The sequence below is a fragment of the Planococcus citri genome, chromosome 4 (assembly GCF_950023065.1).
Source record: "Planococcus citri chromosome 4, ihPlaCitr1.1, whole genome shotgun sequence".
NCBI classification, from domain to species: Eukaryota; Metazoa; Arthropoda; class Insecta; order Hemiptera; family Pseudococcidae; genus Planococcus; species Planococcus citri.
In genome coordinates this window covers 31,439,683-31,466,149 of record NC_088680.1, presented here as the reverse complement: position 1 = coordinate 31,466,149, position 26,467 = coordinate 31,439,683, and the positions used below count along the sequence as shown (strand labels likewise).

The window sequence follows — 26,467 nt, the reverse complement described above, 5'->3', positions numbered from 1 at the left end:
ACTGCCGGATTAAAAACAGTTGTTTTAATCAGCTGTTTTTTATTCGCCGATTATAGTGCACATGGGTAATTCTCAAAAAAAGGTAAAAATCTTGTACATGGCAAATTTTTCAAAGGTTTTAGCATGAAATTTTTTATTTTTTTTGGTCCATTGAAGGATCATCCCCCCCTCCACATTTCACATATGGTATTGAGATTCTTATAGCCCCTCCTTTCATTGGTGTACATTCGATTTTATACCCCAAATGTCCTTCGACTTGGCTGTCACACGCAACGTTTTCGAAAATGAATGCTATAAAGTGTCATGAACTTCATTTTTTGGGGAAAAATTGACACATTCTCATTATCATAGAACATGGAGGTCCATTATTGTGCAAATTGCAATTGGTATAAGTCGATAGGAAGCTCACATTTCACATTTGAAAACTGTCACACACTTTTTGCGCAAATTTTAGAGCAATTTTCAAATTTTTTTGGGAGCTTCCCAATCCAACATTTTTTTCTGGCAAGTGGCTGCACTGGTTCACTGTCCTCATAAAAATGTTACCCCGCAATGTTATTTTCAAAACCTACGCAATGGCTCGTTCTGATCGTACTTGTCTCTGAAAATATGATATTTCGCAAAATCTGTGTCCTTCCGCTTGTCTTTTTATTTACCCTGATGAACCCGCCAAAAACGATAATTATTGAGAAAGGGAAGTTATTCTACATGATAAGTACACATTTATTACGTGTTAAAAATCGAATAATGTCCAGTAGGTAAGGCTAGAAACGAAAAAACGTTGAGATTGTCCTTCGGCTTGTCCAGCGCCCATTTGTCCTTCGACTTGGCCACATTTCAGACAGCTCTACTTTTATCGTGCTAGTCGACATATTACACGATAATACAAGCAAAATTTGACATTTTCTCCCTCCCCACTCCTCACCTCTACGCCTACCAAAAAAATAAGTCCAGATTCGAACTTTGAGACCTGAAAAACATAAATCGACATATTACACGATAATATAAGCAAAATTTGACATTTTCCCCCTCCCCACGCCTCACCCTCCACCTCTACATAAAAAATAACTCCAGATTCGAATTCTACGACCTTGAAAACATATCAATTGACATATTACACATCGATGAGGGTCGAATCCTAATTATCGCTGTTTTAGGGGGGAGGGGTCCACAGTGGGGGGATTGAATTGAGGCCAACACTAGAACAGGGATCTGGGACACCTATACAAATGATTCCCACTTGAAATTTTCCAAAAAAATGATTTTTATTTTTCAAAATTATGCAAATCAAAATTGACCTTTTTTTGAGAATTACCCACATGCGCAATGGGTATTCACAACTTCTTTTTAATAAATTGAATAAAGGTATGAAGTGCGGTACATGTATACTGCTTGAAAACGGAAATATTTACCTTGCAATGCATGGTTAGAGCATTGGGTCGTCAAGCGGGAGTCCTGGGTTCGATCCCCGCTCGAACTAGAAAATTTTTGTAGATTTCAGGTTTTTATTCAGCGATTTAATGCATTAGGTATTTAAACAGCTGTTTTAAGCAGCCGATTTTTCCTGGCGTTTTTTTAATGGCAAATTTACGGTCATATTTGAGCCGGCTTTTTCATTGGCTTTTTTTATCGGCGAATCTATTGTCAAGTGGGCGATGTTTCCATACATGCTCATGTTAAAAAATTGTCCCCCACATGATCATACATGTCATATATGATCATGTATGATCAAGTATGATTTAGTGTAACCATGATCATGTGTAAATGCGGGGATTTTTTTTAACATGAACATGTATGATCATACTTAAAATTCGAGAATGTATGAATTTTTATAATAAAAATATTGTCAGTATAAAATATATGGGATGATTTGCTGAATGGTATAAGTACATAAGATGTGCTAAGAATGCAAGACAAATGTGGATAAATGAATTTCAGATATTTTTCCAGATTATAGACACTTTTCTAGATTATAGAATAAAATGTATGATATAAAACATGCAATTTCATACAAATGATCCATACATGAGCATGTGGGGGACAATTTTTTAGTATGATCATGTATGAAGTCGTCATACATGATCATGTATGGCCAAGTTTGAACTTTTTTCCCCGGGATACCTAAGCAATGTATGGAAACATCGGTGTGTGTTTGATCAAAATTGATCATGTATGATGATGTATGCTCGAACATACATCATCATACATGATCAATTTCGATCACGTATGGCCAAGTTTGAACTTTTTTCCCCGGGTACATAAGATGTGCTAAGAATGCAAGACAAATGTGGGTAAATGAATTTCAGACATTTTTGCAGATTATACACACTTTTCTAGATTATAGAATAGAATGTATGATATAAAACATGCAATTTCATACAAATGATCAATACATGAGCATGTGGGGGACAATTTTTTAGTATGATGATCATGTATGAAGTTGTCATACATGATCATGTATGGCCAAGTTTGAACTTTTTTCCCCGGAAAGTCTGAACTTTTTTCCGCGGGTATTGTATGGCTAAGTTGGGACTTTTTCCCCTGGGTATATACTTACCTAGGTTAAAAACCCTCAGCTAAATTAAAATTGAATATTACTCACCATGGCTATAAGGATTTTTTCTATTGATGATTTCTTCAGCGTCTTTTCTCGCTTGGTAGAACCATTCGCTATTGTTACCGAGGTATTTGTATTCCAAGGCTAAATTTTTTGCCAATATTTGGCCTTCAGGCAGCCGATGAGCGTATGGGCAAAATAACACGTAATCTTTGTACTGATATTTATCGTAACAGTTTCCAGCCGCGTATATATTCGGGTTGAATTCCACCATCGAGAAAATACTAGCATGCAGTAAATATTCCGAGTTCATAACTTCTTGACCAGCGTATTTCCAAAGTCTGGTTAGAAAATTCGCTCGATTTACAGCTACTTCTGCTTCGATCCGAAATCGCTCCTGAAATCGCAATAAATATAGGTGTACATTTTTACCAAAATATCATTTACGGTATGCACGAGTAGGTAGTAAATACGTAGGTATTTGGAAGAAATTTCTGAACATTGGCGTATTTTAGGGTAGGTATTCCAATTCTGATGGGACCGAACGCTAAGCAAATCTATTATATAAATGAAAGCCCTGTTTTTTAGACCGCGCATCACGTCTGTATTTATGGACCGATTTTCTTGAAATTTTGATAGCTACGCGTGAAATTACGCCTAGACGAATCTTAGATCTATTATATAAATGAAAGCCCTGTTTTTTAGACCGCGCATCACGTCTGTATTTATGGACCGATTTTCTTGAAATTTTGATAGCTACGCGTGAAATTACGCCTAGACGAATCTTAGCTATGAAAAGCTCAACTTAATTTTTCCAAAAAGCTACAATTGAGCTTTAAAGTTTTTATGACGTCACTCAATTTTGAGCTTTCATTTAATTTCTTATTTGCTAAGCATTTGCCAAAATCCAATTTATACTTTGCAGACGAATATTTCACCTTCTAATTGCCTACTCATTTTGTTTTCGCGTAACAATTTTGATTTTTGGGAAATTGAACGAAAAATATGACATCGAATGTGATTTTCTAAAAAACAGATTAACAAAATGACCATGGGCAATCGAGAAAATATACGGGCCTGAGAAAAATATAATTTGGCCTTATTTCTAGGGTTGTATAACTGTACAGAGTTGTTTTTTTTTATGGGAAGAGGGACGGAGTTCGACTGATATAGGGATATTTGAGATAACTTTATGGAAAGGGGGAGGGGGTTCGACTGGACTGATTATAAGAAGTGAGATTTTGTGATTACCTCTATATGAAAGCCCTGTTTTTTAGACCGCGCATCACGTCTGTATTTATGGACCGATTTTCTTGAAATTTTGATAGCTACGCGTGAAATTACGCCTAGACGAATCTTAGCTATGAAAAGCTCAACTTAATTTTTCCAAAAAGCTACAATTGAGCTTTAAAGTTTTTATGACGTCACTCAATTTTGAGCTTTCATTTAATTTCTTATTTGCTAAGCATTTGCCAAAATCCAATTTATACTTTGCAGACGAATATTTCACCTTCTAATTGCCTACTCATTTTGTTTTCGCGTAACAATTTTGATTTTTGGGAAATTGAACGAAAAATATGACATCGAATGTGATTTTCTAAAAAACAGATTAACAAAATGACCATGGGCAATCGAGAAAATATACGGGCCTGAGAAAAATATAATTTGGCCTTATTTCTAGGGTTGTATAACTGTACAGAGTTGTTTTTTTTATGGGAAGAGGGACGGAGTTCGACTGATATAGGGATATTTGAGATAACTTTATGGAAAGGGGGAGGGGGTTCGACTGGACTGATTATAAGAAGTGAGATTTTGTGATTACCTATTCGTTATCATTCGTGCGAAAATATTGAATTTTAGGAAATTGAACAAAAAATATGACAACGAATTTGATTTTTTAAAAAGTAGATTTATAAGATAACCATGTAGTCGAGGGGCCCGCATAAGGATCTATTGCGCCCCCCCCACCACCGATCCTCTGGGGCAACTTTTTTTCTTGAAGGGTTAGTCCTAAGGAACGTTTCTAGCCGTTGTCCTCAAAAAAAAAGTGGCCCTACTTACAAAATGGCGGCCATTTTGATTGACAGATCAGCCGAAATCACAGATTTTGCGTTCCAACATACGACTTAGATGAAATTTTTTAAACCGTACAAAGGTACGTATAGATCGAAAAAGCAAGCAAAAATTCGTCACCTGTCAAAATTTCAAGTGCTAAAGTGCCATTTTCGTTTTTTTGTGAATTTTTGAAAATCGAATTTAGATAGGCCAAAAGTGAGGGAAAAAATCAAAATCTTACCAAAATTGACCTAGAAAGCTGAAATTTGGGATATACCCTATTTTTGACCTGTCAAATCGATTGGAAACTGTTTCAAACCGTCTTGAGTAGTTCTGGAGCCTCCGGCAGATTTTTGAAACTTGAAATTCCCACAATATTTCATCAAAGGAGTTGAAAAGCCGAAATTTATTCTGCAAACTAATTTCCATACGTTGCGAAGTTGACTGTAGGTAGTGTAGGTGGATTTCCAGTGACGTTTTTGAAAATTCCTGGAGCCTCCAGCACATTTTTGAAACTTTAAATTTTCACAAAATCCTATCAAATAGAGATGGGAAGTTGAAATTTACTCTACACTCCAATTTTAACACTCTCTGAAGACGATTTCAGGTGGGTTCAAGCCATTTTGGAGGCTCTAGCGATTTTTTGAAAATTCCTGGAGTCTCCAGCAGATTTTTTAATTTCCACGAAATTTCATCAAATGGTGTTGGAGGGCCAAAATTTATTCTGCAAACTAATTTCCGAAACCATTTTTTTGACTTTCACCTACTTTGGGGAAGTCCTGGAGGCCCTGGATGGGGTCCATCAAAAATCTGACGTCATATTCGGGTTCAACGTTACCAAAAACATACAATTCAATACATCACATGCTCTAGCTTTTCTTTTGAAAGTTTTACCCAAATTTGGGTGAGGAGGTGTTCCCCTTCTATTGAAATATCCCACCTCGAAAATTGAATATTTCGAAAAAGCATCTCTTTGGAGGCATGCGCTGCTGAAGTTGAGTAGGTACTTCGAGACAATGTTGAAATAATTGAATCCACTCCACCTAACCCAAGCCCGGGGAGCTGGGATAAAACTGATTGCAGGTTTCTTACTTATTGGGCGGGTAGATATTGTAAAAAAAATTGAGCGAAATTGAAAGACATGACTTTCAAAATAGCATTTTTTTGATCGAGTTGACATGGAATGATCCTACAATAAGTATAGAAAATCAAAAACAGCCTGATTTTTTTTTTTAATTATAACGTGACGCTTTCATTCAGAGTTTTATGTTCAAATAACGTTGGGATCCACTACAGAACTTTGGAAGTTTATTTCGATTTTTTGAAATGAAATCTATACCTTTTTGGAACTGGTCAAATCGGCCCTTTCGATATAGAAGTAAATATCTACAGCTACACAATATACATATTCATACGACATCGACATGTATAAAAGTTTTATTTTCTGTTTTGAATTTTTTTGGGTCAAATTGTGATTTTTTTAAAAATTTATAGCAATAAGCAAATCGACCCAAGCGAAGCAAGGACAAAAGTTTTTAAGAATTAAATTTCGAGAGACCTAATTTTTTTTTTTTTGAAAAAAAAAACGTTGTATTTTGAAAGAACTAAAAACCATTTTTACATGCAAGGAGTTTATTTTTTCGCTTTCAAAATTTTAGGATTTGAAAGATTTTCTTAGGATGTTGAAAAGAGAAATTAGAACAGGCCTAAGTTGAGGGCGAAGAGGCATCAAAACAATGCTTTCGACGTTTCGCACCGTAAAAGTTGGTAATATTTGCTTGTATTTTTATAAACTGTTGAATTTCGCGAGGGTATAAGAGATAGAATGTGCAGCGCGACATATCTGAAATGAATACAACATCGCCACTTCCACCTAATTAAAATCAATGCTAAAGTTTCGCAGTGGCGGTTTCATTGTTTGATTTCTAAGTTGCGAAAAGAGGCAAAGATTTGGACTGAAAAAAAGTTATGCGACGTCTAAAAAAGATAAATAAAGTAGGTATCCAATAAAATTGAGTTGAAAACCCTCTCGAAACGATAGATCCTCCAAAAAATTCTTCAAAAAAGAATCATACACTCCGCCCTTATTAGTGAAAAGAATGTAAAGGTGCTGTAAGTAGATCATGTTACCTTGGGTACATACCTTTGATTTGAAGCTGAACGTATTAGCTATAAAAGTAATTATTCAAAAAATTGTGTAATAAAATGTCGTGATATATCCAGGGTCACGCTCGTGACCCCACCCCGCCCCCCCCCCAAATAAAACGAAAACGACGATTAGGTAATTTTGAAAACCGTCCTTCAGTTCGACCGAATTTTAAAAGTTTTTCCTCCGAAGTCAAAATCATAAGTTGATTCTGAGACACCATTTTAACATAATTTTTAATCAAAATAAGCTTCTAACTATTAATATAAAATTATCATGTGTGTGGGTTCAACAACAAAAAAATTGATAAAAAAAATTAAGACAGACACAGAGTTCGAAGAAGCTTGTTAATCTAACCTGAATGTTGAACTGCGTGTCCGCCCCAATTTTTGTTCACAAGTACTTCCTCTAAATTTTGGAAATTGGTAACATTTTTCAGTTTTTCAAAAGTCTTTTATTATTAGGCTCGAATTTTCATGCTTGAGAATATTTTTTGTAGGTATGCTTAGGGGATAGGGAATTTTTGAATTATCTCCACGATTCATGAAATTTCCAGTAAAATGAGACTAATTCGTTGGGGCATATTTTGGCATATTTCCCAATAAAAGCATATAATTGCATCGGACATTTTTTAGGGAATATTAATTTTGCGTTTCTAGAGCATATTGTAAGTTTTTAGCGAATATTTTGTTCAATTTCAAATTTTTGGTGTTTGGCTATCTTTCATTTTTTTTCCGGCAAAATTTGTGAAACTTGCAAAAGCTCACTTGTACCTACATTTTTTTGTTTATTTTTTTTTTTTTTTTTGTTTTTTATTCCTTTAATAATGGAATTAGAATTACCTTTTCGTGATTTTAAAACGCCCTGTTTTGCATTTTTGTTCGTGAATTCTTGGAATTACATAACAATACCTAAGTATTAGTAAAATTGTACAGATCATTACTTTTTTGAGCATATTTTGACATGTTTTACGTAGGAAATATGTAAGCGCATATTTTGGGTCTTGTAGGGAAAGAATATCCGAGCCCTGATTATTCATTTAGAATATTGAAAAATGTACACAATGAACATGCCCCAGTTTTTTTTTAGGGTTCCTATGGGGTTCCCCAAGCCCCACCTCGCAAAACCCTATTAAAATCGCCACGAAGAATTCAGCCTTCACACCGCATGTCCCGGGTGACTTGAAAATTCCCAATTGACAACGAAAAACGCGATTCGCTAGAAAGTCCTAATAAGTCGCTGGCAAATTCGCTTTTCGCCATTAAAATCGCTATCTGGAGTTCTTTTCACATGGCGGAAATGACAGCGGATAGCAAAACTGCTACCAGCAGTTTTTATCACAGAGCATTTTTGCGGGCGAAAAGCAAAACCGCTGGTGTTTTTGAGAGTGAAAAGCGAAAACGCTATTTCAGGTATACTTCAGCATTTCGCTTTTTCGCTGGCATTTTTGTGATGAATGTTACCATTTGGAATAGTTTAGCTACGAAAACATTTTTTAACGTTTTGCTGTTGAATTTTTCGCGAAAAGGAACTTGAATTAAATAATTAATTCTAAAATGGATTTCAATTTAGGAGGTTGAAAAACATGTATTTTGATGCTTCATTCAACAAAGTTGAAAATTTTCATTTTTTTCCATCTCCTTCCCTGAAAAATTTCATTTTTTCTCCATCTCCCTCCCTGAAGATTGAGTCTTAGTTTGGGATAAAAATAAAATTACAGTTTTCTGACTCAAAAAATCCAAGGAATTAGCTGATAATGCGAATTTCAAAGCTCTATCCTTTTTTTTTTGTGAGGATTGTGTGTGCCTTTAATTTTCAAGTGAAACGGTTGTCCATTTATCACATTTTTTTCGGACTAAAATTTGAAGATTGTTTTTGACTCAAAAACCCCTGAAAATTTGACTGCTATGTACCACAAATCGCTTGTCATTTCCTCTTAATAATTGTGCGGATATATGTGCTTAGGTATGCAATTAAGTACATATATTTTTTTTAGTGTGAAGCACTTTCAGTTTCAGAAACCCATGAAAAGCAGCATGTTTTTCTTTTTGCTGGAAATGTTTCACAAATGACCAATTTCTTTTTAAAAAATATATATTTCACTGTCATAAACATATCACATACTGTTCAAACACATCTCAAAAAATTTGAAAAATTATTGGCTACAGATACCTACCTAGGTATATTTGGGTGGATAGATTTCTCAAAATTGACCAAAAAAAAAAAAAATGCCTCTCTGAATGAGGATCGATTGCCGTATATGCTTAATTTAATACCAATTTTTAAACCTGCACCAGTGGCGTACTCCTGTAAATTAAGTTGACACACATCCCTTATATCAGTACCAGATATGCGGGGTAGGAGGAGATCAGCAAGAACCAAAACTAAACATCCCAGAGAAAGTAGAGAAGAAAACAGGTTCCATCAATCTTCAGTTGGAGTGTAAGGGGGAGATAATGAAATGACTTTTCTGTGCAACTACAACATACTACCTAGGCACCTACCCTACACATTCACATTTGAATCGGTCATTTCTAAAACCCCGTAAGTCCAAAGCCCTAATTTTTTCAGGAGAGACAAAAAACTGTTTCAACCAAATTCTTACACATTAAAATGAAAACAAATATCAAAAATGGAAAGGGCATACAAAAATACATATTTTGGGTCAAATTTGGATTTCAAAAATTGTGCCATCATTGCTATAATACGCCTTGAAGTGCGTGAACTTATGGGGTTTTAGAAATGACTGATATTTTTGTAACTGAATGAATCTTGTTTAAAATTTCATCTGAAGGACCTAAAAAGCTTCTAAACCTTTCTAAATGATGAAATTCAATGAAAGGGCTTGAAAATGTTCACTTGGGAATAGTTTTTTGGCTGTTTTAAAAAAGAAAAATGTCTTATTGCAAAAAAAAAAAAAAAAACATGAAAAAAGTACAAAAACTTGACGAATAACTTCGAAAAAATAACAATAGGGATGATACTTTGACCCTTTAAAAATGACTAGCATCGATTTAGCGGGAAAATTAGCCTCGCCAAAAGTAGTTTGATGGTCATCCAATAGAGCTCGCCATATCCTATCAGAATCGTAAAAAAAGTGAAAAATGCAAAATCTGTGACTTACGGGGTTTTAGAAGTGACCGTTTCATTTCTGTTAATTGAGGAGCTTGGAATCAAAACTCACTTTTGCCATTGGACAAAGTTTTGAGAAAATCGACAATAACTGATTTCGCCTAGTGTGTTGATGAAAAAAACACCACAAAGTGTGTCGAGCTCTTGAGTAAGACTACTAAATAGGATTCCATGAGAATTTTTTTTTTCAAGTTGCGATATCGTTGCGGTATGGCTATCAAGTTTGGCAAAAGTGAGTTTTGATTCCAAGGTGGAGCAATTTTACTTTCTTTTGCAAATACATATATCGAAAAATAAGCATCCTAGAAGAAAACTAACGACATTATGTCGATTGGAAATTCAATTCTCTACAATTTTCCTCGACCAAATTTTTCTGTAGAATTCTTCATTCCGCCTCCAGAGAGCTTTGAAAGTTTTCAGCGCTGAATTTTTCCAAAAATTATACTTTCTTTTGCAAATATATCGAAAGCTAAGCATCCTAGAAAAAAACTAACGACATTATGTCGATTGGAAATTGAATTTTCTACAATTTTCCTCGATCTTATTTTTCTGTAGAGTATTTTGTTCCGCCTCCAGAGAGCTTTAAAAGTTTTGAGTGCCCAATACTTCCAATTTTTTATCTCCTCAGTTGCACAACTTCCAAATTCAAAACGACCATTTTCGCAATTTTCACTATCAGAAAATGCTTCCGAAGTTGCAATTGAATTATTTTGGCTTTGTAGACTGTCATGCGACCTTGAAAATACAGGTTTTTTTTTTATAGCTTGGATATAGCTTAGAGTCAAAACTCACTTTTGCCAGTGGCAATTAAAAGTGAGTTTTGACTCCAAGGGCACTTTTTAACACGGAATTGTGAAGGCCTGGGGCCGAATTCGGAAAAATGGATTCTGTAGGATGATAGAGAAATTGAAGAAGTATCCGAATCCGCAAAAAAACATATATCAATTTTTAGTGGCAAAAGTGAGTTTTGATTCCAAGCTCCTCAATTGTGGTTGTAGTTTTATCACAAAAGGAATCTTTTTCTTTTGTTTGGTTACTTCTTCCAGCTACACATTGTTGAAAATAATGTAAAATTCAAGTATACATTGTAATCATTTATTTACTTCGTAATTACTCACAATTTGTTGTATTATCGAGATACAATGTACCTATGTGTAAAGTCAACAAACATCAATTGTGACTTTTAGATTTTTCTATTCAAACATCCGTGTTCATATTTTCGATTAATTATTACCGTTTTCACACTAGCGTTCGCATTATGGCGATTTTCTTCCGTTTTATTGTCGTGTATTATATATCTTTGTATTAGTTTAAATATGTTCGAATACATTTTTTATTTCAAATTGTGCAGCGTATTTTATTAGGTTATGGGCTACAGAAGCGTTACAATGTGCCTATTTGAGATAAAAACGCTAATCAAAATGTGTTTTGTTTGTAACTTTATCTGAATTTGTATCCAAGGGTTCATGTTCGGTTGTATTATTCAAAAATTAGATCGCAGTCGTTAGCTGTTGATATCTGATCGTGTGTTATCATTCAACATACAGATTGTGGATCGCAGTTGTGAGCTGTTGATATCCATATTCTCCTAATTGTTATCATGGATTATATCAAGGGTATAAAGCCTCTGTCCTGTTCCAGCGATTGGCCGTCATGAAAAGATAAAGTGCTCGATGTACTTGCCTTGTTTAATGCTGTGGGCATCGTCAAAGGTAAATCAACCTGCCCTGAAGAACCAAAATTGACGGATAAAGCCAAAGACGCCGCTAAAAGACACAAGTTGATTGCAACATGGCAATGATCTTCACACCAAACGAAAATAATAATTTCACAAACCGTTTCTGAGGAGCTGCACCGTCGAATCGCTGGTAGGCTCTCCTCGAGCAAAGCATGGTTAGTGCTTACAAAGGAATTCAACGATAAGGCAGAAGATCAAATATTTCGTAAATGCCTTAATTTCTTCAGTACTGAGTGGAATGATTATGAAGATGAGCCCTCTGTTGTTGCGCGAATTAAAAATCAACATTGTGAATTTCAAGCTGAATTAGAAAATTGCAAAATCGAGACAGTCGATAAGCTGTTAGAAATATTATTCGTTTTGAAAGTTTTACACATCCTTCCCAGTCATTTTGAAGCTTTCAAATCAAGCTACCTACTTCTAAAGTTGCAGGCTGATAAGTCACCAAGTGATCTGTCCGATTCACTTATCATGCACGAGTGAAACGTTACACCGGTACATAGTTCAACGTCGTCATTGTCATCTGAAGCTATGTTCGCTAAATCTGGTCAGAAGAGTGGTTCAAAATTTGTCGCGAAAACATCTGGTGATCAATCTGTTCAAAATCATCAGAAAAACGACCAAATGTGTAAATACTGTTCTGGGAAAGTGCACTGGCCCAAAAAGTGCTTGCAGTGGATCAACGACTGTAAACCACCCTTTCCTGCTCACGCTAACAATACTGTTTACACATACCTATCTGTAGTTTGTAGTATTTTTCGTAGTTTTTATGTATGGTTTTTCAGTTGGTAGGTATTTCCGCTATCCGGTTCTGCAGTGGTGGTATGAGATTTTACTCCCTGCGATCTGATTGGTTGAGGGTGGAAATACGTCTATATGTCCACTGTAAATCTGTGTACAGAAAAGTCGTGTTGCTTTTTCGTTTTCGTTGTCGTCATTATTTTTGACTCAATGTGTTGAATTTTTTTGTCTTCGTTAAGTAAGAACAAATACTTCTAGTTGTTTGCTGAAAGTATACGATACCGATTCAGAACCTAAAAGCGCTCTACTTGCCAATTGTGAGCAACTGAATCTGGTTACATCTTTGTTGGATCAATCTTGGTGGATTGATAACTGTGCAACAGAGCAGATTACGTTGAATCGAGAATGGTTTCACACGTACGAGCCTTTCGCATTCTCAGAAACTGCAGGTACCATAATAGGTATGTATGTAGTATGTACCTCGCATCTCATGACTTTGCAGCAAAGCAAAGATGAGGTGTGCGCGCGAGCTTAGCTCAGTAGATGAGCGTTTTGACAACCTTTTGACCAGGTTCTCTTGGGTAAAATTTGACGCTTAACGTTTTTTGTTCCATACATTTTTTGCATATTTCTCACAATTTTGCAAAAAAATGTGGAAAACACGTATTTTTCAGGATTTTTTGCAAATGTTAGCCTTTTGCAGACAAAATTTCAATTTTATGGATTGGTAGGAAGAAAGTACTTGTGAAAAGACACATTTTGGCGAAAACAGTTTTTAGGATAAATCATTTAGCCCGGAGCTGTGGCGGTTCAAAGTTTTCTTTTGTCAATTTTACCCCCACCACTATGATAAAAAATTTTGAAAAAAATCATGTTCAAAGGCCCAGGCTTCCCCTACATATCGCACCTCGGGAGTAATAAGGTGACATCTAAAAAAAAATTGATTTTGATGTTTTTGAATTTTTGGGGCTTGTATGACCCCCCTCAACCAAAAATAACACTTTGAGTTGGGTACATTATCTAGATCATGTAAAAAACCCAAATGGCCTAACTCAAAATCCCAACAACATTGCAAGTTGTTTGGAGTTATAAGGTGACATCTCAAAAAACTCCACCTTTTTTTAAAGCAAATTTCGTACATAGAAAGTGTTAACAAACAGTTTTGATTGTTTTGAATGTTTGTCAGTTAGAAATAGTCACAAGAAGTGCATTTTTTATTGGTTTGTACCAAATGGAAAAAATTTTTTAAATTGAACACTTTTCAGAAAAATGAATTTGCACATGTAATGAAATTTTGGTTTTTTTAGAAAAACTCAAAAACTAAGCACTCTAGAAAAAAACTAACGGCAAAATGTCGATTGGAAATTTAATTCTCTACAACTTTGTTAACATGGATTTTTTTTTTGGACGCTTCTTTCCGCCTCCGCATCAACTTTAATGAAAGGTTCTAACTCAAAATGTTTTCCAAACATTGAAATATTTCCTCTTCAAGATTTATTTTTCAAAGTGTTCTTATGCTAAATGAAGGTAGGATACTAGATCTTTAAAATGAGGTGCTATTCATTCCTCACATTTAATTATAAGTTGATAAAAATAATGAATCAAGTTTTTTTAAAAAAAGAAAATTATACTGTCCTGTAAAATTTCACTTTTTTGAGATGTCACTTTATTACTCCCGAGGTGCGATATTCCGCGTGGTACCAGAATTTTCTATTCACTATTCACGGATACAGAATTTTTCTCCCAAAAAGCGCGTTTTTTGGCTATACTGTCCACGGGGGGAGGGGTTGGTTGGGGGGCGGAAATTCCGCTCGAAAATTTTCATTGGAGGTATCCAACAATAATCCATCATAATTTTCCAAATCTGGGAACAGGGCCATTTCGCCTATCTTACCGTGGAATACCCTTTCACAAAAGTCCATTCAGACGTTTTTTCTGCATAGTGTTTGAAAATGGCGAAGAATTTTACATGAATGACAAAATCGAGCCAGATTAAAGCTTCGCGAATTATTATCGTAGAAACATCATTCAAGTCTCAAATGAAAGCGCTTGAAAAATTAAGAAGATTTGCTTCTTTGAAATGTTTTCAATTTAATACCTAAGGTAAACCCGGGTAAGATGGCCAGGTGGCCATTACTCGAATATGGGACGGCGGATCGCGCTGCAAAAAATATATTTTATTCCTCATAATAAAAGAACTTACCAGACCTAAAAAAAAATTTTCAGTACTTCATTTGTGTCTGTGTGAGAAGTGTTAATAACATTTCAAGGCTATTTTTTTGCCAAAAGAAGAATTTCGGATTTTTATTATTGTTGCCAAAACTTATTTAACAAAGAGGGAAGTAAACATTTTGTACATCATTTGAAAGCTAGAACTCTCAGCTTCTTTTTTATATAAAGCTTTAGTCATTTCAAGACTTCACAGAGTCACCAGAATCAAAAATACATGACCGTGGCATTTGGCAAAGATGGCCAGGGGGAAGATGGCCATATGCTTTTCCTGTTAAATTCACACTGAAAATGAATTAATTGGTCTAGTGCATGTTTCCGTGATCGTAATACATGTCTCTGTGTTATTTTACAGCTATAAAAAAGGAAAATCTTATAAAAATAAGATAGATTATGATAAATGGTTGGAATCTGTACCCCATTTAGGGTAAAATGGGCACCTCACTGTAAAAATGATTAAAATTGCAAATAAATTAACAAAATGCAAGTTTCTGAAGTTTTTATTAAATTTAAATAGGTAATAAAACCCCCCAAACTTGATTTTGTTAATTTATTTGCATTTTTAATCACTTTTATGGAGTGGCCATTTTACCCTGGGTGGGGTGGCCATCTTTCCAGGGTACTTTTTTGAGAGCCCAAAAATCAACTTTTCGAATTTCTTTTTTTTTAATACGAATAAGTTCACCAAACCACTTTTCAATTACCTAATGGTAGTTGTAGAGGGATAACTTAGGTATATATATATTTTTTTTTTTTTAAAGTAGAATTGGACAATTTCTGTTGACTCCAGAGCGGTTTTGGTAAAACATGGCCATCTTAGATGGGTTTACCTTACATGCTATTGTAGCGTAGCAAAACGAGTTGGCAGAATGCGTGACATCAAAGTCGAGTTGAGTAGTTTTGTACCTAATTAATAGTGGCACTGCTCGTATAGCCATCGTTCTTGTTTGCGTTCGTCCTTCGTTCAATTTTGTTAATCGTTTTGCGATTCTCTCGGGTGTAAGGGCGGGGTGGGGTCACCAACGTTTCGAATAGGTTATTAAAAAGCTCTTTTCCAAAGCGGGTCAGTCATTTCTTTCCACGTTGAGAACAACGAATTTATGTGTTTTCACTCTAGAGGTGATATAAAAAATTTACATTAGGTTCATTCCTGAGGCTGTCGCCTTTCTCGAAGTGGAAAAAAAGGCTTAACTCGCTTTGAAAAAGAGCTCTTCAATTAAAAAAGTTTTCCGTAATGTTCCCACGCGAATAGCCACAAGTAAAACAATACAGTCGGGTCGGGTATTCTTATTCGTAGGTAGGTACCTTGAAAATCATTTGCGAATGTATTTCGCCATCAACATTAATTTATTTGCATATTTTATTTATTTTCTTTTCATGCAGAAGGCAGTAAAATGAAAAATGTAATTATTTCACATTCTAATATTGTTTTCAAATTACTAATAAACATCACTGAGAGAAAAATATATCATAAATTACTATATTTTATATCCGAAGTGTCTCCCAAGTGGCAATATTGTAAGAAATTGTAACAATTGCTACAAAATATTGTAAAAAAATACTACATATCATTGTAAATTTCACTATAAATGATAATTATTGCTATAATTCGTATTATTTTTTACAATAAAAACATGGGGGACACTTGCAATATAAAATATAGTAATTTCTAATATATGTACTTTTTTTTCTCAGTGCAGATGAAAATTTCTTACGAGAAAATTTCAATTTGAACGACTAGGTACTCGGAACATGCGAAAAGAAAATAACTACCTACGTACAGCGGAAAATAATTAAAACCACCCCTGCAAATATCTATTGTTTACACGAAACATCAAACATGAAAATATGTAAATTGGTGCTTAAGTATTAATTAGCTCGATGGAAGTACATATTTACCATCGTTAGAAAAAATTCCACGACAACGCGAGTACTATATTAATAAACTTTTTTGCAGTGCGAATTGAAAAATTACGAAAAAACCTCGCCGTGGGTTCATTCAAGTTTTTTTTTAGACGCGATCTGTAAAAAAGTTGATCAAAGTGAACAAATTAGGTACCTATTTATGAAGTACCTACATAACTAAAACGTTTTGGAATTAATGGGGTGCATATTTCTTATCTCTGCAACTTGTGTAAACTGTAAAGTATATAAGATGGTGCCACAAGCAGGTACATTAGGTAATTATGAATATTATAGATGGATATAGCCACATACAGGCAATCTCGTCACATTTTGTATAAACAGTAATCTCACGCTCCATCTGTAACTCCATCGCTCTGCCGTTCGGCAGGCTTGTAACCCTGTAGGCCTGATACTTCGCTAAATTAGGCCTGTTTATACTTAATGTTGTCTTGAATTTTATGATGCATTGGATAGGCAACGCATTTGTTTGAATGTTAACGAAAAAATGAAAATGTATATCCAGCAATCTCACGTCCAGATTCCTCACAACTTGTAGATCCATACGGCATACAACCCCATTTTCCGGCTACCAATTTTACATGTTTTTCAACTTTTAGGAAAGCCTGCAGCCCCTTTATGTTGACCTGGAGGGTTTAAAGTTTTACAGTACAATGGCATCAGGATCCCTTTTACAGATTTCAACCTTTCGACCCAACTTGAACTTTTTCCCGGGTCAGAAAAGTGGATTTTTGTTTTACCGACTTTGCCGTGAAACGGAAAGTCAAGGTATTGTATTTGTCATGATGGTTGAGGATTTGGGTGGGGGTGGGTTTTCTTGACGAATTGAAGTGTGCTGATCACGATAAGACATATGGCGCAAAACGAGATAAGTTTATACATAGCCGCATACAGGTAAGCTCATAACGTTTTGTATAAACAGCAATCTCAAGACCCCTCTGTAACTTCGTTGCTAAGCATAGCTCGACGCGTCACCCCATAGGCCTGATAGTACTCGATGTTAGGCCGCGTTATATTCGTTAACTTGATTTTTGGGTGACCTGTGGAAAAGTATTTCATTGCCAAAAAATCAATTTTTCAGAAAAACTTTTTTTTAAAAGTCCCTTATTACGTCTCTGTTTTTCGCAAATAGCTTTTTAACAAAGCATCCCACAGAAAAATAACCAGCTCTGGGCAGAAAGAAAATTTTATTCTCTACAATTTCCTTCATTGCATTTTTTTCCTAGGATGCATACTTTTCCCATAAAATCACTGTTTAGACTGAAAAACACGAAAATTCGGACCTATATAATCAACTCTAAATTAAAATTGAGCAGTCAAAAATTTATTTTAGACGATTTTTGACCACGCCATGTGAAAGAGGACATCTTCAACCACCAAAATCACCAAAAACAACGTAAAAAACGTAAAAAATGATTCCTTGGCAATAAACACCTTTTCCTCATGTCCTTGTACATAATACTTAGGCTATGCACTCATTTGAAAATTGAGTCAAAAGAGAAAGTGTATAAACGGCAATCTCACGTCCCTGCTCAAACTTTGCCAGTAGACTCCCCACACCTTGTAGATTCATATGGCACCTCATCGAAAAGTCACGTCCTAAAAAGGTTACGAGTTTGTCAAAACGTTATGAGTTTGCTAGTTAATCTATAAAAAAGTTACGAGTTTACCCCCTAGAATATTTATATTTATTTATAGGTATATCAATTTATGTATAAATTTGTGCCGGGCTGAACTCAAAAGCTCCGAACTTTAAGTCGAAACTGATGATGGCAAAATATTGCTTTGATGCTGAACTAGAGAAATTTTTAATTTGGTCGAAATCGATTCAGCCGTTTACGAGATATGAACGTTTAAGTGTGTTTCAACGTTATGGATAAGTAGAAATTTGTGTAAACCCTTATATCTCGAAAATGGTTCACCCCCAACAAACAGATGGGGTGGTTAGGGTGTGTAGGTTGCAGATTGGTGCGCCGGAGGTCGGGTGTTCGAATCCCGCGTAAGTCAAGAGGCGAAAATTTTTTGTTGATTTTTTATTAATTTTTTTGCTAATTTTATCCGTCCAAAATTTTTTTGCAATAAAAAATCAAAATTTTTCAAAAATTTCTAGTGTAATTTTTGTTTTAACAAAAAACATCAAGTTTTTGGTAAATAGCCAGTAAATTTTGGTAATTTTGTTTTTTTTTTTGTTAAAGTAATTTTTAGTAAATAAAATGATTAGTTATTTTTGGTGAATTACTCGTAATTAAGGTTGGTCGAAAATTTTGGTAAATTGCTTGGGTAATTTTTGGTAAATTGGTAAAGTTTGGTAAATTGGTAAAAACCTTTGGCAGTAAATTACTGGGGTAATTAAAATTCGGTAAAAAATTGGTAAATTAGTGAGGAAATGTCTAGTAAATTACTGAGGTGAATGTTGGTAAATTGCTGGGGTAATTTTTGGTAAAATGGAAAAAGTCGGTAAAATTAGTAAATTAGTGGGTAATGTCTGGTAAATTACTGAGGTAAATGTTAGTAAATTGCTGGGGTAATTTTTGGTAAATTCGTGAATTTTGGTAAATTGGTAAATTTTGGTAAATCGGTAAATTTGGGTAAATTGGTAAATTTTGGTAAATTGGTAAATTTCGGTAAATTGTTAAATTTCGGTAAATTGGTAAATTTCGGTAAATAGCTAAATTTTGGTAAATTGGTAAATTTCGGTAAATAGCTAAATTTTGGTAAATTGGTAAATTTCAGTAAATTTGTTTATTTTCCTGTATAACAGAGCAAAGTCGGTTAATCTTGCCTACTGCGCAAGATGTTTTTTTGTTTTTTTTTTTTTTAATAAACATGTACCTATTTTGACCTTTAGGACAGCTTGTAGCTCCTCCTAATTTACCTGTGGAGCCATTACCTACTAGACTACAGATACAGTCTGGAAGTGCAGAGCGGCAACGTCTCAAAAACCATACGATGTAGTCCTATACCATACTTTTAATTCTTCATTTTTCTCGGAACTGAAGGGGTTAAGGAGAAAAAATGTCAACTTTAAATTGAAATTACGCAAAATTTTCAGTGGACACATAGGTATGTACTTTAATACACCAAAATGTTCAGAATTTCATCCCCTTTCAAATGGTTTTTTACCGAAAGCGCTAGCATTTACCGTTCAAAAGTTATTAAAGCTCAAAGTTGCAAAAAGTAGTTACTTGTGGTAAAAATTCAACTTAAAATTAAAATTACGCAAAATTTTGAGTGAACAGCTGAACACGTAGAGTTCATCAACCAACATGTTCAAAATTATATGTTCACTGAAAATTTCGAGCAATTATAGGTTTTTACTATAACTAACTACTTTTTAGAACTTTGAGCTTTAGAAACTTTTGAACGGTAACAGCTAGCGCTTTCGGTAAAAACCCATTTGAAATGAGATGAAATTCTGAACATTTCGGTATATCAAAGTACCTATAGTAGGGATACCATGTTGGTCAATCATTTCAAAATCGCAAAAGAATGGGACCGGAAAGATAATACCATTTTCGCGGTATTTCCTCAAAAGGGGATCATTTCCCAACCCCAAAACCACCATTACATTTTTGAGATCGAATTGCAAAACCGATCCATGGGTTCCCAAAGTTGTGAAAATTGAGCACCTACATTGTCATCTGTTTTGGCCAATAAATCCCAACCAAAAGGAGGTAAGGGGGGTCCTTGTGGTCTCAAATAACTCAAATTGGATCACTCTTGAAATATCTACCCATGACCATTTTCATTTAGTGATACCCCACATTTCAGTGGTTCCCAATGTTGAACTTTTGTATTCCAAATTTTTAAAGTCACGCATTCAAACGAATATTGTCAGTAAATAAATTTAGCAATCAAAAAATAGTCCAGACAAAAGCGAAATTTTACGACCATTTCAAAAATGTGTAATTTTTTTTCTTAGCATTGATAGGGGCCGAGCTGAGGGGGTTGGAACGTCAAAAAACGTGATGTAACAATAGTCCAGTAACTTTAGCAAAAAAATAGGGGGTATCGTGAATCTGTAGGTGGCAAGCTGATTCTTTGGTATACTAGAAAAAAAATAGGGGTATCGGAAATCTGTAGGTGGCAAGCTGATTCTTGGTATACTGGTCCATTTTAATGTCCTGAAAATGAATCCGAGAAGCCCCTGCTGTCCCGGGTGAACTTTCCCTTTAATTGTGGATCTTAGCCCCCCAAAATCGGTTTTTGACCAAAATCTCAAAAAATATTGACTGCAGTGCAAAAAAAATGGTTGAAACCAATGTTGTTCTACATCAAATTTTCCATCAGATGAGCCATCGATCGATTTTCCAACCCCCAAGGGGGTGGACCTACGGCACTTCGAACATTAGGAGGTTTGGGATAGCGCCATAATGTTGATGGTTAATAGGTATTGATTGTAATACCTTCAATCGTTCCAATTTGGTTCGGGGGAGGGAGTGGTTTTCTTTGTTTTTCTGAGGTACAGAGCGGAGCACAATGTCACCCCGCCCCTCCTCCCCCTTCACTATTCAGTTATTTGCAAATGTACGCGCGTGAGATGAATTGAAATGCACTAAACAAATATGTAAAATTGTTGAATGGAATGTTGATACGAGTTTCAAAAACTAGTTTTAGCATATTGTGACCACGTCTCCCCCTTTTTCAGATCATAGCCCCCCAAATCGGTTTTTGACCAATATATCGAAAAGTATTGAGTCTATCAAATCAAATCAAATCAAATTTATTATTGTAAGGTACCGCAAGCGGCATTTACATTGTCATTTACATCGATAGAGCTTACAGAGCAACTTTACAATGATTAACAATACAATAAAATGAAATGAATGATATAAAACAAAAAAAAAACAAAATGAAATAATAAATAAAGTAATAAATATAAAATAATTCGATAGAAGGTTATAGTTTGCCCAGGAACTCATCTACACAATAAAATGCCTCCTTGATTAGCCATTTTTGAAGGAATTTTTTAAATAACTTAGTATTATGAACATCTCTGATTTGAGGAGGGAGACTATTAAAGATTTTGACTGCCATAGTGTCTATTCCTTCCCTGTTGACTTTAGTCCTCATCTGATCTGCAAAGATTGAGTTTATCCCTCGGGTATTATAGTTAGGGCAACCCAAAATATGCTCTCATTCAAGGCGAAATATTCAATATATATTTGATTTTTTGAGGTGAAATATTCGACAAAAATATTCGATTACTCCTAAAATATTCGAAAATATTCGAAATCAAATTTGGAATCGTTTCACTCGCCTTTACAAGCACATTACAAAAATGGGTACATTGTTGGGTTTTGTTTCCTAAATCACATGCACTATTCGCAATTTCGCAAAATGGAACAAAATTGTTGAATTAAAATTCTATTTTGACTGTCAAAAAAAGAAAAAAAATCAAAGCTTAATTTAAAATTCAATCTTCATCATGATTTTCATCAATCATCAATATCATCATCATTAAAAAGAGCCATTTTTTTCATCTTCAACATTCTGTGAAAATGACGTTTCCTGTGTTGTGATTCTCAAAATGCAAAAATTTCCAAAATATTCCAAAATATTCGATAAATTGCGAAATATATGGTAATTTTAGACAAAAATATTCAAATAGCAATCAAATATGTGAAAATATTCATTTTAAGGCAAAATATTCGAAAATATTCGAAATGAAGTAGGTCTTAAATGAAAGGCAATTTTCTGAAACGTAAAATGATTTTGTTACATTTGTAATCGGAGTGCAACAAAAAAACATCAAAAAAAATATATTGGGTTGCCCTAGTTATGGGTCAGTACTGAAGGCTGAATAATATTCTTTTTTATCATTATTGATACCTGCAGTATATATAGGGATGGTGTTGTAATAATTTTTTCATCAATGAAGGTTTGTTTACAGGATTGGGTAGGGGCTAAGTTGAACATTGTCCTAATTATTCTCTTTTGGATAAGGAATATCCTATCTAGAAGCGTTTTATTTCCTCCCCAGAATGCAAGTCCATATGACATATTAGAGTAAAACAACCCATAGTAAACTACTTTTAGTGTAGCAATTGATGCTGTTTTTTTCAATTGATAGAGAAGGTAGTTGTAAGATGATAGTTTTTTTGTAAGCTTATCTACATGGCTAGTCCACTTCAAGTTAGTTTCTACAGTAATGCCCAAAAATTTTGCAGTTTCCCTGAATTCTGGTAAAGAGGAATTTCTAGGATTATCCAAAGTGTGCTGTATGCCAGAGGTGAAGGGGACTACAACAGTTTTCTGTAGGTTCAGGGCCATTTTATTCATTTCAAACCATGAGGTGAGATCAGTTAGTGCCTCTTTAAGGATAGAGAGTTGGTTATTTTTATCTACTTTCAGGAGAACAGTGGAATCATCTGCAAATAACGTTGATGGGTAAGAGATACAATTGGGAAGATCATTTATGTATGTTATAAAAAAGAATGGACCTAATATCGTTCCTTGGGGGACACCCTGTTTTGTTTCCAGCTCATCTGAAAAAACAACTCCATTATCATCATTAATTTCAACTATTTGTAACCTATTAGCCAAGAAAGATTCTATCCATGAGAGTGCTACTCCCCTAATGCCATACCTCTCCAGTTTTCCAATTAGGATATCATGAACTACTCGATCAAAAGCTTTAGACAAATCACAAAAGAGGGCCATTATCTGCTCATGATTATTGATTGAACGTAATACTTGATGAATCACATTGTAAATAGCATCCATAGTGTTCATATGTTTTCTGAAACCATATTGAGATGGATTAAAAATATTGTTTTTTTCAAAGAATTCTAGCAGCCTAGAGTACATAAGTTTCTCAAATATTTTGGAAAATACAGGTGAAATAGAGATTGGACGGTAATTGCTAGGATTAAGGGAATCTCCACTTTTAAATATTGGTTTCACAAGTGAGATTTTCAGCTCAAAAATGGTTAGAACGAATGGGATTTGTTATTCTCACATACAGTTAGCAACCTACGTGAACGAATCAACTTGAATGAAACGTTCACTGTTCACTCACTTATCAGGTTATCTTTTCAATGAACTTAGTACATAAATCGCTAATTTTGTTGGAGAAAGAATGAAGTTATTAAAATTTAATAATTTTGCGACTGAAACAACGTAATTAAAACTATTTGAAGATGATGTATCGATGTAGTACAAGTTTTATGATCACAACATCTGATTGAATTTTCACTCTACTCGCTTTCAATTAACAAAGGTTTATTCTTGTTTTTGTCATCTTTTTTCATACATTCATCATTTTGCATTCAGTATAGGCACACTAAATTTACGTAGGAATGTCGGCAAAATGAGAAGTCAAATGAACTATAGAGATGAGAATCTGGGTGTATAATTTCTGAAGTTTGTTTTAGATGATTGGAATCAGGAATACTGGAATAGAGTTCGTGATCTTTCAACTAATTCAACTTGAGCAATAGCAAATAACAAGTAGTAGTAGATCAAATTGAATTAGTGGAGTTGAAAATGAAATGCTGAAGTAGTGAAGTATCATTATTGTCATAATCCTCAATGGAAAATTCAGAAGAAAATATGCGTAATTTCGTAATTAGATGATGTTGAATGTTGGTCTTTTCTTTACTATCTTGTTAAATCCCCTTCCAATTCCCCTCAAAAATTAGATAAACTCCATAGCTGCAAGTTGCAAGTTGCAACTACTTAGTAGTTACTAATAATAATTACTTATTAAAATAATTTTACTTCAAATTTTCATTCCAAAAACAATCCGCTAAGTTTATCCATTGATGGAATGATTGATGTTTGATGAATGATGATACGATTACGATTTTGCACTTGGATGTTGGATTGACGTTTGTATGTAAAAAAGGAACGAGTTTGAGCGTGAATAAGAGATAAGGTTGCTAACTGTATGTGAGAATAACAAACCCCAGAACGAATGCTGTTCTACATCTAATTTCTCAACAGATGATCCATTATTGATCAATTTTCCCGTCCAAAGGGAGAGAAATGGTCACAATACGCTGAAACTGGTTTTTGAAACTCGTATCAACATTCCATTCGACAATTTTACATATTTTTTTAGTGCATTTCAATTCATCTCAAGCACGTATATTTGCAAATAACTGCATAGTGATGGGGGTGGAGGGGCGGGGTGACATTGTGCTCCGCTCTGTACCTCAGAAAAACAAAAAAACACCCCCTCCCCCCGTACGAAATTGGAACGATTGAAGGTATTACAATCAATACCTATTAACCATCAACATTATGGAGCTATTCCAAACCTCCTAATGTTCGAAGCGCCGTAGGTCCACCCCCCTTGGGGTTGGAAAATCGATCGATGGCTCATTTTATGGAAAATTTGATGTAGAACAACATTGGTTTCAACCATTTTTTTGCGCTACAGTCAATATTTTTCGAGATTTTGGTCAAAAACCAATTTTGGGGGGCTAATATTCACAATTAAGGGGAAAGTTCACCCGGGACAGCAGGGGCTTCTCGGATTCGTTTTCAGGACATCAAAATGGACCAGTATACCAAGAATTAGCTTGCCACCTACAGATTCACGATACACCCTATCTTGTTGCTAAAGTTACTGGACTATTGTCACATCACGTTTTTTGACGTTCCAACCCCCTCAGCTCGGCCCCTATCAATGCTAAGAAAAAAAATTACACATTTTTGGAATGGTCGTAAAATTTCGCAACTTTTTGTCTGGACTATTTTTTGATTGCTAAATTTATTTACTGACAATATTCGTTTGAATGCGTGACTTTAAAAATTTGTAATACAAAAGTTCAACATTGGGAACCACTGAAATGTGAGGTATCACTAAATGAAAATGGTCATGGGTAGATATTTCAAGAGTGATCCAATTTGAGTTATTTGAGACCACAAGCACCCCCCTTACCTCCTTTTGGTTGGGATTTATTGGCCAAAACAGATGACAACGTAGGTGCTCAATTTTCACAACTTTGGGAACCCATGGATCGGTTTTGCAATTCGATCTCAAAAATGTAATGGTGGTTTTGGGGTTGGGAAATGATCCCCTTTCGAGGAAATATCGCGAAAATTGTATATCTTTCCGGTCTTATTGTTTTGATAATTTTCACTTTGGTGCCCCTACTACTATGTATCCACTGAAAATTTTGCGTAATTTCAATTTAAAGTTGACATTTTAAAAAATCTGTCCATAAAAATGTTTAATAAAATCGCCGTTTCTGTACGAAACTTGAAGAAAAATATATCCATCGATCGGAAATTTCATCCTCTTCAATGTATATTCTGACAAAAATTTTCCTAAACCCCTTCAGTTTCGAGAAAAATCCGAATTTCTACGTTACGCATCGATAACTACATAAGAACAATTGATAAAGCCACATCTTTTAATATATATGATGATGATGTTTAAATGTTTCATAACACATCTACATGTGATAAGGAACATTTAAAAAAAAAAATTGAGCAAAATCGGTTCAGTAGGAGAGGCTGGCGGATTGTCACCAGGTTTTTTACGTTTTCAACAACTTAAACATCTTTTAATATATATGATGATGATGATGAGTTCTCTAAATATTGGTTCGGTACTGGAGAATACTAATTTTTTATGTCAAATTCTAAAATTTTTTCAGCTTTAAGCTTTCTTCAAAATTTCACGAATATGGTCAAAAAGTATTTTTTGGCAAGCTCAATGTAGGTAGACTATACATACTTTAAAATATTCATTGGGCACTGGAGTATTCTAATTTTTACATCATATCTAAAGCTTTTTGAACTTTGTCAAGCTTTAAGCTCCTCCACGACTCACCCCACAACCCCACCGAAAAAATGACTCCAGATTCGAACTCTACGACCTCGAAAACATATCTGTCGACATATTACACGATAATATAAGGAACATTATAACATTTGAGCTTTTTTGAACTTTAAAGCTTTTCTCAAAACTTTACGCATATGGTCAAAAAGT

The 26,467-nt window shown here is 34.7% G+C and overlaps 1 protein-coding gene across 3 annotated transcripts in view; it reads right to left on the bottom strand.

Moving 5' to 3' along the window:
• Positions 1–26,467, bottom strand: part of LOC135845613 (probable G-protein coupled receptor CG31760) — a 425,069-nt gene that overhangs the window by 351,575 nt on the left and 47,027 nt on the right. For all 3 annotated transcript variants that reach the window (XM_065364298.1, XM_065364296.1, XM_065364297.1), the window contains exon 2: positions 2,603–2,954. In XM_065364298.1, coding sequence (XP_065220370.1) covers positions 2,603–2,954 — 352 coding nt within the window. The remainder of the gene's footprint in view (positions 1–2,602; positions 2,955–26,467) is intronic.